The following is a 13,517-nucleotide window of genomic DNA, read 5'->3' on the forward strand; positions in this document are numbered from 1 at the left end:
TAATTGCTTTTAGTCTCAGAGGGAGTTGGCCTGCACGATATGCCTGACAAATAAGAATCCCCTTCATTGTTTGTGTTCTCAGTGACCAGAGTGAGGGAGGTGAAAATCCCATTGTGTTGGGTGGGCTGCGTCTGGAATGGTGGCTTCAGATGGGGGGGAAGAAGGGTGCTGTTAGGGAGCCCATGATGGCAGACTTCTCGGAGGAGGAAGAGCTTTCTGTGAGGCCCTTGGAGGAGGAAGGGGTGAAAACGCTGGGGCTGGCTAGTCTGGACTGTGGGGTCCCCTTTGGGGACATCTCCATCTCCCTGGCTTTGAGCAGCTTCTGGGTGGTAGAGGAGTTAGGTTTATTCTCCTGGATGCATTTGAGGCAGAAACTGGTGGCAACTGGCCTGCAAGCTGATGGAGGTATGTGAGCAGAACTTGCATGTGGGAGACATTGAGTAGCTCTTGGGTTTCCATTAAGTTTGAGACCAGTGACCGGATTCATGTCCTTTTCATTACCACTTCATTTAGGACTTGACCCCTAGCTCCTTGGATCTTCTTTTATAAAACCAGTTTATTTTTGTTTTTATTTTTATATTTTTCTTTCTGTTTTGAAACTTTTAAACCTATATAACAGCAAAAAGCTTCGTACATTGAAAGACTTTTATATTGTTTCTTTGGATTTACCAGCTGTTAGCACTTTGCCATATTTGCTGTGCAGTTGTGTATTTATCCATTTATCTTTTTCTCTCTTGTTTTTTGGGCATCTTCGAAAGTAAGCTATGGTCATCAGAGCAATTTAACTCACTTAACTACTTCCTCATCTATCTCCTCTAAGTACAAGGACATTGTCCTACAGAACCACAATAGAGTTCTCCAACCCAAGAAATTATGTAAATACATTCCATATTCAGATTTTTCTAGTTGTCTCCAGAAGCACCTTTAAAACTTGAAGCCTTTGTTTACTTGCTTTTATTTACTTATCCAGAATCTAGTCATGACTTAACCTTGGAGTTCTTGACATTTTGGATTCCTAGCCCTAACCCTCTGGAGCATCTGGTTCTTTTTTTTTAAGATTTTATTTATTTATTTGACAGGCAGAGATCACAAGTAGGCAGAGAGGCGGAGAGAGAGAGGTGGAAGCAGGGTCCCTGCTGAGCAGAGAGCCTGATGCGGGGCTCGATCCCAGGACCCTGGGACCATGACCTGAGCTGAAGGCAGGGGCTTTAACCCACTGAGCCACCCAGGTGCCCCGGGAGCATATGGTTCTTTAGGACTAGATTGGGCCTGGACATCTGTCTTTTCCTAATTTTTTAATATGAAAATATTCAAACCTTCAAGACAGTTATAAGAAAAGCTCATTTAGATTCACCAGTTGTTAATATTTTGATACCTTTGTATTCTCTATTTGTCTCTCTAGAAAAACACATCATTTTATTCATTTTGCTGCTGAACATTTCAAAGGTAAATCGTAATACTTTACCCCATAATACTTTAAGTCGTACTAACATCCTTCAAATTTTTTCCTAAGGATGAGGATATCCTCCAACATAGTCAGAATGAACTTATCACACTTGAGAAATTTAACACCGCTTTAGTACTGTTACCTAACCTAAAGTCCATATTCAGATTTTCCTAATTTATTCCAATAATGACTTTTTTTTTTAAAGATTTTATTTATTTGACAGGGAGAGATCACAAGTGGGCAGAGAGGCAAGCAGAGAGAGAGAGAGAGGAGGAGGAAGCAGGCTCCCTGCAGAGCAGAGAGCCCGATGTGGGACTCGATCCCAGGACCCTGAGATCATGACCTGAGCCGAAGGCAGAGAGGCTTAACCCACTGAGCCACCCAGGTGCCCCTCCAGTAATGACTTTAAACTGACCCTCCAGCCTACCTTTGAATTCTTAATGTCTATTTTACATGCAGATTTGTTCCATGAAATTATATTCCACCCCTGCAAGGCTCATAGGTAAACTATATGCCTTCTCTGTAAAACGTGTTGCCTTTTGTGATTTTCTAAAGATTTTACCATGTATTCAATGTGAAGATTACAATAAAGGGAAATTTTTCGATTTCTTCAGTGGTCTGGTATTTTAAATTTGTGGGTCATGAAAAGTTGGGGGAAACAAATACACTGGTAAACTAGTTTTTGAAAAAAAGTTAAGGAGTTCAAGTGTTGGGAGGGCTGTCAGGTAACAGAAGAATTAGAACTAGCTTAGAATTTGTTTTTGTGACTCATAATAGCTAATGGAGACATTCCTTAAAATTATCAAAATTTCTTTTGCTTTTACTTGCTGTGATACCTACCCTTAAGCGACATTTAGTTGACATCGTGTCTTTGACCTGGTCTTTGACTCTGTGATCTTCCTCCTTGCTGGCACAGTGTTTGAGCTAGTGACAGGGCTTCTGTCAGTGATTGTCACAGGTCCACAAACTGGAATAGATGTCCCATTTCAGAATATGAAGCATGGAGCCCTGTTAAAGTTTAAGTTAGATTTTCTAGTTTGGTAATAAGTAAAAAAATAAAATTTTGATAACATCAAAATTAAAAACTGTAACCCATCAAATGAATAGGAAAGTCCTAGCCTGGCAGAAAATTTTGTAACACATAGATCTGTTAAAGGAAAGGTATCTAGGAAATACAAGGAACTCCTACAATTCAATTTGAAAAGGCAATAAAAAAATAGGCAAAAGATTTGAACAGATAGTTCCCCAAGAAAGGATAAATGGCCAATAAGCACGTCAAGAAAATGCTCAAACGTTGGTCCGTAGGAGAATGCCAATTAAACCATAGTGAGATACAACTGCATACTCACCAGAATGGCCAATATTAAGAAGACTGACAACACCGAATGTTTTGGCAAAATCCTAGAACAAAAGAACTCTCATACTTTCTTGGTATGTATATAAAATGGTAGAACCACTTTGGGGAAAGATCTGGTATAATGCTGAATGTACACGCGGACTGTGATCCCGCAATTTCTAGTAATTTAACCCAAGTGAAATGCAGGCGTGTATTTCTAATATGCAGTCAATAGTCTTGTATAGGAATATTCCTAACAGCTTTCTTTGTAATAGTCCAAAATGGGGAACAGTCCAGATTTCTGCCAATAGCAGAACGGCCTGATAAACAAAGGAATGCTACCCAGCCACAGAAGAGAATAAACTGCTACTACACAGAACGCACTTGGTTCCCAGGAACATAAAGCGAAGGGAGGGAAGCCTTACACAAACAGGGACATATGGTGCCATGCCATTTTAAGAAATTTCAAGAATTTTTTGACCTACAGTGAAAAAAAGAAAGGAAAACAAAGAGGCTGCCTCTGGGGTTGGGGTTGGGGGGAAGGTGACTGGAAAGGGCTATGAGAGAACTTAGGAGTGGTGTTAATGTTCTGTGTTTTGACAGGGATTTGGGGTACACAGTGTGTATTTTTGTGAAAACTCGGAATGTACACTTAAAATTAGAGCATTTCATTTCATATAAATTGCACATTAAAAACGATAAAGAAATATTAAACTGCAGTTTATGATATAGAAGCTGAAGTACTTAGGGGAAGTGAACCAATGTCTGCAGTTCATTTTGAGCTGTATTATACAGATAACATAGGCTCGTTGATGGGTGCAGGGGGGTGAATGTACATGCCATAAGCGTTGTAATAAAATGTTCGTGGTAGAAGCCAAGTCACTGTATATGGGTATGCTTGGTAAAATTCTCTCAGCTTTCTTGCTTGAAAATTTCCATAATAGAACATTGGAAATGACTCATTTGTTGTTTTTGGAGGCATATGAAATAGCCATTTGCGGGGGCGCAGAATGGTCAAATACTGGCAGGTGTTCATGGGCTGCCCTAATATGTGCATCCACGTTTTGTAGCTGTTTCATTTAGCAGTCTTTTTCTGACAGGGTGATGATAGTGTCATTTTCTTCTAGTCCTTGTGCTTAGCTGGGCTAGGTTAGTCCGTGGGTGGCAGAGGCTCTTGACTGTCTTTGGGGCCGGTTCCTTAATATGCCAGCCAACTCTGCCTGTTCTAGTCTGTTTGGTTTATATCAGATCTCACTTCCAAAGTGGAGTTTCTTATCTATTAGCAGTGAGGCAAGAGGGCCTCTCTCTATGTGGTCTGCTTTGGGGCAATGCCCTCTCTAGTTTTTTGGCCTATAATTTTCTAATAATTTGACTCTAAAACCTGTATGTTTTTCAGTTTACACAAGAATCTACTATATTTGGTGCTAGGGCTTTCATATACCCCTTCCCTCTCTTCCCATTTGCCTCTATAGGACACTTTATCATAAATGTTGAATTCTTTTGTCCTAGAAGTGGAAACTGGTGAGGAAGGACACCTTTGGATCTTTTGCTTTCTAAAGTGGTTAAGGTCAAAAAGCCTTTGGGGACACGGCTGCAAATCAGTTGTGGTCCTACCTGTTGGCTTTGTTACCTGGTCTCATTGCCTCGCCACTGGAGTTAAATGAGTGGGACTAGGCTTTTTTATTTCATGTTACTCTTTTTAGTTTTGGAAAAAACTTTTTGTTTCCTTGAACAACTTTTCACTACCTCAGTTTCTGAGTGGACACCACAACTCAGTTTTCTTTATACCTTCTGCTACTTCCAGTTCAGCAGCAGACTGTCTGATTTTGAACTCCATAGTAACTGATCACCACTAATAACTCTTACCCCATACAGATGACCGATTAGCCAAGGAGTGCTTTTTCCCCCAAGTGTTTTCTCTTTCTTGAGTCCTCTGTAGGGAGAACTAATTAAGTTGAAAGCACTAACCTGTTGGATGTGGCGGGAGGATTGAGTTTTGGAGTTCACTACCATTTATATCATGATTTTAGCATTTCACTAATGGACCTTTGGGAAATCACAGATCCATAAGATGGTTGATGAACCTGTGTTGATCACTGCTGAAGAGAATGACTGAATCCAGAACACAAACACAGGTGTACCTGGAACAGTGGTTCCTCAACCTGGCCAAAGAGTAATAAAGGTTCCAAAAAATAAAGGGAGGCTGTTATAGATAGTTGTGGCTAATATTTCACTTTCCCTTATACTGGTGAAAATGTAAATGACTTTCTCAATTTCGTTTTACTAAATTGTAATACCCCTTGTCACTCCCTTAGCCACTCGTGTCTTCTCTGTATGGGGTTAGTCAGGAGAGCAGTGTGAGGCATCTGACTGTGGGGCCAGGTGCATGGGGCTGCAGCGTCCTTCCAACTTGGGCCTTCTTATGCTCAACATAGGTGACAGTCACCGAAGATGGATCAGTGAGGAATTTTTCTGACACAAAGCAATGAATACTTTCTTGTAGACCAGTTTGAGTTCATGACCAGTGTTTGGTGAACACTGAGCTTCTTTTTTAATATTTCTCTTAACTATTTGTAAGTCTTTTCCTATTGCGAGTTCATTTTAACATAACTCATGGAGATGGAGAAAAATTGAAGCGACGTGGCATTTGCATCCTTATTTCTCATGTTAGCAGAAAGAGGTTTGATTACTCATAATAATCAGGAATTTGAGAAGGAGTTTATGCATTTAACAAGTGTTTATGGAATTCTTACAAGGTATAAGGCAAATATACAGTAATCAACAAGGCAGATGTGGTCCTTGGCTTTATGAAACTTGCATTCTGGAGGAAGAAAGAGATTTAAGAACTAAATACCAATGAAGTAACTTTAGGAAGAAGTACATACTACCATGAGAGCATATTAGAAAGCGCTCTCACAGGAATGAATATACAATAGGAAAAGGGTATTCTCTTCAACAAATGATTTTGGGGAAACTGGACCACTTTCTTTCACTATACACAAAAATAAACTCACAATGGATTAAGGACCTACCCTGAATGTGAGACCTGAAACCGTGAAAATCCTTGGAGCGAGAACAGGCAGTAATTTCTCTGATGTTGGCCATAGCAACAGTTTTCTAGATATGTCTCCTGAGGAAAGAGAAATAAAAATAAAAATAAACTTTAGGACTACATCAAAAGAAAAAGTTGCTGCACAATGAAACAGTCAAAAGAATGGAAAGGCAGTCTGTGAATGGGGGAAGGTATTTGCCAGTGACATAGCTGATAAAGGGTAAGTATCCAAGATCTATAAAGAATTGATTCCATTCAACACCCAAAAAACAAATATTCCATTTAATAAAAAGTGGGCAGAACACCTGAACAGACACCTCTCTGGAGAAGACGTACAAATGGCCAACAGACACATGAAAAGATGGTCAACATGACTCATCATCAGGGAACTGCAAATCAAAACTACAGTGAGATCTTACTTAACCTCACACCTGTGAGAATGCCTAAAATCAAAAACACAACAAGCAACAAATGGTGGTGAGGATGTGGAGAAAAAGGAACCCTCTTGCACTGTGTGGGAATGCAAACTGCTGTAGCCACTCTGGAAAATAGTATGGAGGTTCCTCAAAAAATTAAAAATAGAATTACCCTATGATCCAGTAATCACACTACTAGATATTTACCCTCAAAGTACTAATTCAGACGGATATATGTACCCCAGTGCTTATTGCAGCATTATTTACCATAGCCAAACTATGGAAGCAACCCAAGTGTCCAATGATAGATGAACGGATAATGAAGATGTGGTATATGTATATAATGGAATATTATCTAGCCATGACAAAGAATGAAATCTTGCCATTTACAATAACATGGATAGAGCTAAAGGGTATAACATTAAGTGAAATAAGCCAGTCAGAGAAAGACAAATACCAGGTGATTTCACTCATATGTGGAATTTAAGAAACAAAACAAACGAGCCAAGGAAAAGAGAGAGTGGCAAACCAAGAAACACTCTTCATTATAGAGAATAAATTGATAGTTGTCAGAGGAGAGGTGAGTGAGGGATGGGTGAAATAGGAAATGGGGATTAAAGAATATACTTAAAAATAATAATAATAAATAAATAGATAATATAATAATAAATATAATAAATAAAAATAAATAAAAAATAAAAAAATAATAAATAATAAAAAATAAACTAACTAACTAAATAATAAATAAAAAAATAATAATAAAAGAGAGAAACAACAGAAAAAGAAAATGCTGTCACAGTATTTTGGGAGGGTTCCTTGAAGAGGCGGGATTTAAGCAGAATAAGCAGGAGGTAGTTAGGCTGGGGAAAAATACATGGTGTTCCACCAGTGTTGATGTTCAGGAAGAGAGCATAGCCTATGCAGAGACCCTGCGACAGGACCAGAGTGGGGTGAGTTTTTTTGTTTGTTTGTTTTTTTGTATCTGGAACTTAACGCAGCTACAGGAAATGACACAAAATGAAAGCCAGAGTGGCAGGCTGGGGCCCAGTCAAGGCTGTGGGCTTGTAGACCACATCAAAAGTTTTCATTTTATCCCGAGAATAGTGTGAAGTCATTCAGGGGTTTTTAGAGGGTAATGATATAATTGGATTGGAAAAAAAAAAACATCGTGGGCGTACCTGGGTGGCTCAGTTCGTTAAGCATCCAACTCTTGATTTCCGCTCAGGTCATGATCTCAGGCTCGTGGGATGGAGATCTGTGTCAGATTCCATGCTCAGAGGGCAGTCTGGTTAAGATTCTCTCTGTCCCTCTGCACCTCCACCTTGTGCATGCTTACATGCGCACGCTCTGTCTCTAATAAATACATCCTTAAAAAAAGAAAAAGTATTGTGGCTGCTGAATGGAACAATAAAGGTATGTTAAAGTATTGCGGTAGCCTAGGAAATGATGGTTAGTGAGGATTTGGGCAACCTCAGTAGAAAGGCAGAAAGATGGGTGATTTGAGACACAGTTTCCCATTTTTTTATGTCATGGCACTTACAGATGATTTTTTAAAAAGTATCATACTGTGATAAATAGGCAAGGATAACCCAGGGGCTGAGGGGAATTTGTACTCTGGCATAGTTGTAACCCATTTGTGTCAGTGTGATGGCTGCATCAGACTCTGAGAGTTGGGTGTTTGGGAAAAGAGGAAGAGAATGAAGTCAGGGATGAATCCCAGGTTTTTTGTTTAACCAAATACTTTGGTTTGATGGAAGTGCTTCTGAGATCTGGACAGCTAGAGAGGAGAGGGGAAAGATCGTGGGTTCAGTTGTGTTTATGCAGAGTTTGGAGTTTCTGTTAAGTGTTCAGATGGGATATTGAGTGGGCAGATATTCTCCTTTGAGGAGAGAATTTAAGCCATGTGGAGGGTGGCTCAAAGTCAACTAAGGAGATGGCATAGGACCAAGGCATACAGAATTTCCGCATTGAAAAGTCAACTAGAGGAGACTGAACTAGCAAAGGACATTGAGAATTAGAAAGGCCAAAAAGGTAGAAGATATACCAGATGATTCTGAAGCAATGAAAGTCAAGGAAGGAGAATGTTTAAGGAGGCAGAAGTCTCTTGAGAGGGCAAGTAAGATGAGGACTGAGAACGTTCCATGGGGTTCAGTGACCTGGAAGTCATAGGCATGACATCAGAGCAACTGTACTGTGCAGAAGCTAGTGCGGGTCATGGGCCACCAGAAAGTGAAAGCAGAGAAGTAACAGCTCTGTTGAGAATGTCCTCTGTGACGGGGAGGAGAGAGGACAGGGGTAGGCTCTGGGCTTGAGTGGCTGCGGGTACAAGAGAGTGAGAAGATGAGCAGAGTGAGGGAGCGAAGGGCTTGGGAGAAAAGCAGAGAATAGAGGTGGTGAATGGAGGTTAGTGATGGTTGGCAGTGCGGTGAAGGGTTTCCTGCTGAGGCTTCTGTTCTCTGTGATGTAAGAGGCGCTGGCATTTTCTGAGTATGAGAAAATAGACTAGGGGCAGAGATGTTGGAAATAGCCCTTGTGGAGAGCAGGAGAGTGAGTGTTCTAGAGTCTGGGCAGGATTGACACGCAGCCCTGACGGCTGATTGGGGTTGGCTCCACTGTGTCTGTGCGTGACTTCCTTGGGTGTGCCTCATGGAGTTCTTCCAGGGAGATATGGCGGATGGGTACCCTGAAGGGATAGAGGGACAAGGGGTTTAGTGAGTCAGGGAGTGATTTCACTGATGAACTGTGGACTCTTAAGATGGATATGGAAAGATGTAAAAGCAGGAGGCAAGGAGGTATTCAGAAGAAGGTAGAAACAAGAGAACTACAGGATCCAAGAAGAAGCTGTTGAGTAAACCAGCTGGACAAGTGGGAGGGTTATGATTGGAGTGGGTGTTTTTATCCTATGTATCACACATTCGGCACAACCTAAATCTTCCAGCACTGAGGGGGGGCACTGTGTTTAAGGAGATTTTTACTCACTGTCTGCTGAGTTGCCTTTTGTTATGTCTGTAATACTGGCTATTTAATATTAGGTTTCAAGTGGTAAAAGTTGCTCATGTTTGCTTTGGAGACTATACATACATGAAGAGGGGTATGTGTGTGTGTATGTGTATTTAAGAAATATATTTTTGGTATCTTACAGTACCCTGCAGTTCTCATGATGGGGTCATGCAAACAGACCTATCCTAGCAGGGTTGCAGGATCTGTGAGGATGATTGTACCAGGAAAGCTAGAGATATTTCAGCAAGGATGAAGATATGATTAGGAAGGTGAATTGAGGTGGGTCTATAAGAAGATCCACAGTAGGGATATAAGAGTGAATGGTGGACAGAGGATGGAGGGGAACAGGATCACTGGAGATGAAGGAACGGAAGAGAACTTGTCATATTTGCCACACACCACCATGTGGTGATGGCTAGTATGGAGGTGAAGACGTCACTGAGGGGCAAGGGCACTGGAGGTTGTCCATGACAGTGACGAGGGAGGGGGAGGGCAGTAGAGTTGGATGACATGGGCCACAGACGAGCGGGGTTTTGTTGTTTTCTTTTTCAGGTGGTAAGGAAGTGATGGTCTAGAAATTGGTAAAAGCAAGAACTCTTTTCCTCCTCTTCCAGACCTTGAGAATTAGAGCTGCACCCGATCACCTGGCTGGGAACCTGTTAGATATGCACAGTCTCAGGCCCCACTGACTCAGAAGCTCCGGGGGTGGGCCCACACTGTGTTGTGACAAGCCCTCCAGGAGACTCCAGTGTGCTGGTGAGAGCCATTGCTGCCAGTGATAGCATGCTTGGGTGCAGGGAGGGAAGTAGTTAGTGTGACCCGTGAGCTGTCTGATGGGTTTCCCCTGGTATGTTTTGGAAGCAGATAGAGATTGGACTTAGTATACATGAGACTTGGCTTTTCTGGTCTCCAGTGACGTCAGGCTGATAATAATAGTTTCAGAGCACATGTTAGATGTTTGGTCTTTGCCTGGACCTACGAACTTGCTATTAGCCCCAGCAGTGATTACAAGGACTGGTTCATTTATAACTTTACTTGTCATTGCTAGGGTTTTAAACACACGATTCACTGTATGCACATGTATTTATTTTTAAACTTTTCATAAACATCTCCTGTCATAAAAATAAATTGTTATTCTTTAGATTTTATTTATTTGACAGAGAAAGAGATCACAAGTAGGCAGAGAGGCAGGCAGAGAGAGAGAGAGAGGAGGAAGCAGGCTCCCCACTGAGCAGAGAGCCCGATGCGGGCTCGATCCCAGGACCCTGGGATCATGATCTGAGCTGAAGGCAGAGGCTTTAACCTGCTGAGCTACCCAGGTGCCCCAATAAGTTGTTATTCTTGTAAGTGGTAGTTACAATTCAAAATTTCTTTTTCTTCAAGGAATGTGATTGATTGAAGGTTATTTCAGATTTATCCTAATCGTGCTTTCTAGAATACAATGCCATTATTGTGACACTAAGGAGGGAAAACATTTTATGAAAAAACTGCAAAACTTGTAAAATGTGAAGGAGAAGGTTGTATAGATGTGTGTGATTTGTCCAGGGGTTATCACTGGAGCTGTGTTAAAAGGCCTCAGGGATGAGGTGTATGCGGATTTAGTAGGTGTGACTCCTGTCTCAGTTCAGCCACAGACCTGTAACTGGGATGCAGCTGGCTTGGCACGGGCCAAGGGAGGGAAGGATGGGAGGGAAGGAACCCCAGCAGCTTGGGCAGCCTGGAGGCAGGCTGGCCTCATGAAAAAGAGCTGGGATTGGAGATGTGGAGGCTGTGTGTGCGTCCTGTTTGGTTTGCATCATTGGTTCGAACCAGTGATTGGTTCATTGGTCATGTGTTGCCTGGATGAGTTCAACAAACATTGATTTTGCATGCCCGATTTATGCCAGGACACATTTTAAAGACGAGGAAGTTGAGGCCCCCAAATTTAATGTCTTCCCCAAATCGAAGTTAGTGAAGAAGCCAGGAATCGAATTAGGTTCCTTAAGTCTGAAACGGGCTATGGCCCTCCCCCGTGTGAGTATAGTGGCTTGGTTTCCTGTGGCCCAGGGACAGGTCTCTTGTCACACACCCTCTCTCTGAAAACAATAAAACAAAGGAAAGCCTCCAAAATACTAAATTTGCATGATGGCAGTCATCTTAAATCTCTGTCACAAGTGAGCCATTATCATGTAAGTTTTAGCAAACCCTAACTTCAGCAGGACAGATCTTTGAGGACAGGAAAGGGAAACTGGAAATGGCTCTTGGTCAGAGGACACCTAAGACACTTGTCAGTTTTGTTTAGTTGGCCCCGATGCCTTGTTTGCTCTGTTTCTAGTCAAATATTGGGACCATACATTGCTGACTCCTCTTCAGACCATTTAAATGTTTAATTTGCAGGTGAAGCGTTCAATTTGACTGAAAATATTAAACACTCATACTAAATAATTTTGGAAGCCTGCTACCTTGCTCTGGATACTATTTGTGCTTAATTAATTATATACACTCATCAGAGCTCTGATGAATTCTGTGAACTGCTAATCTTAAATCAATGGATTAATGTTGGTAGCACTGGGCTGGTTTTATTTCACAGAAGGGACGATTTGGAGTTAGGGGTGGAGAGAACTGGAAAAAATCAGAATGTAGTTGCACACTCTCTTTCTAGTACCTTCTGTTGAGGTCCTGTTTCCTAGATCACTGCTGTCATGCTAAAGGATTTCTTCTTTCCCTGTCCCCTCTCGCTCTCCCAGCCTCCCTTCCCGCCCTCCATGCTTTCATTCTCAGCTCCCTCTCCCTCCTTCTCTAGTGAAATTTCTTTTTTTTTTCTTTTGCTGTTGGAGGAATTAGACTTGGGATGGTAATGTCTGCATATCAGAATTCTGAAAGCATTAATTTTTTACTATTTAGTGTTCTGTTTCACTGACACAAACTAAGTCATGGTCTTTTTCATGTAAGCATTTGATTAGGTTCTGAAGGGCCAGATCAAGCTGGTCCCGGGCATGGGGCCACATGTTACAGCAAGACTTGTTTCAGTTTTGAATGATTTGGTCATTGGGCTGAAACCATTGAAGACGGATCCCAAGAAAACAAAACTGGCAGCACAATTTGTTCCATTTCCTTTTCTCCAAAATGCTTTTTCGATTTGGAAGACAGGACCAACCAAGAGGAATCCCATAAGTGGGAGAGAAAGGCTATTGCATTGTTAGGAGCATTTCAGCCTGAGTGATTAGCAGTATTTGGCCATGAGGAAGAAGCCTCTAAAAATAACTGGTGAGCAGAGTTTGCAGTCAGGTCCAATTTCAGTTCTAGAGGCCTTGCCTGTGGAGCAGTTGGCCAGGCTCAAGCTCTAGTAGGGAAGGGTGTTCCGCCTGCCTTATACCTGCTGATAGCGCTCTAGTTTTTGTCTTCCATCTGTATTATTCATGGATTGAAGCAACCAAAATGGCTGAAGGTAAAGGTGCATTTTTATTGTTTGGGTTAAAACTGGTTTAGGATCCAGGTGGCAAATTTTAGCTTTCTTTTCAGTTGCGCACTCGTAAAAATATTTTTGGCTAAGTGCTTCGACCACATCTTCTGCATTTTCTATTTTAAACTACTGGAGACATGAACTTCTTATGGTAGCTAATTTTTTCATGGAGTAATCTGTCTTTAATCTGAATATGTTTTGGTGTCTTAAAATATCTTTTCGTATATTGTACTATCAGAGACTGCAGTTTACAAGCTTCAGAAAAATGTACAAGTGGCCTTCCCTGGTTTTATAATTACAGTGAACTTAAAGAATGGTGTGTATTCAGATCTCAGATTATAGGAAATTTAAGGCCTGTGTGAGTCTCAGCCTATATTAGCGAGCACATTTAATTGGTTTAAGCAAAGCTTGACTCAGACTTTACCATATGTGGAAACTGACCAAATTTTTTTGAAGGGGGCATTATATGAAAAGTAAAGACAATAGGATTTTATTTTGTTTTTGTTTTTAAAATGGAATTATTAACTACAAATGTTCTTTAACAATGTGTCGAATTTACATTTTTGTTTTTTGGTTTTTTTTCCCCTTACTTTGTAGGGTGAGAATCTCTTTCCACTTAATTGAAAGTAAGCTACATTAGCTCATTATGGTTTTGCTTTGTTTTTCAATTTGTTTTGGACTTTATTTCTGTTTTTATTTGTCACATTAGATAACCCTACTAGATTGGTAGAAACTACCATAGTTCTGTTGTGGTGTATATGTTCACAAGCAGAACACCATCTCAAGACCTCAGATTTCTATAGCCTTCCCATCCTGCTCATTAT

At 41.1% G+C, this 13,517-nt stretch overlaps 1 protein-coding gene across 3 annotated transcripts in view; it reads left to right on the forward strand.

Moving 5' to 3' along the window:
- Positions 1 to 13,517, forward strand: part of ASPH (aspartate beta-hydroxylase) — a 224,029-nt gene that overhangs the window by 26,062 nt on the left and 184,450 nt on the right. For 2 of the 3 annotated variants that reach the window (XM_082719001.1, XM_082719002.1), the window contains exon 1: positions 12,125 to 12,678. The exons of the other annotated variant lie outside the window; for it this stretch is intronic. In XM_082719001.1, the coding sequence (XP_082575127.1) occupies positions 12,669 to 12,678 (10 nt within the window). In that variant the 5' untranslated portion in view covers positions 12,125 to 12,668. Of the gene's footprint in view, positions 1 to 12,124; positions 12,679 to 13,517 lie in introns of those variants that run through there. 3 annotated transcript variants of the gene reach the window in all.

The sequence above is a fragment of the Mustela nivalis genome (genome assembly GCF_964662115.1).
Source record: "Mustela nivalis genome assembly, chromosome: 2".
NCBI classification, from domain to species: Eukaryota; Metazoa; Chordata; class Mammalia; order Carnivora; family Mustelidae; genus Mustela; species Mustela nivalis.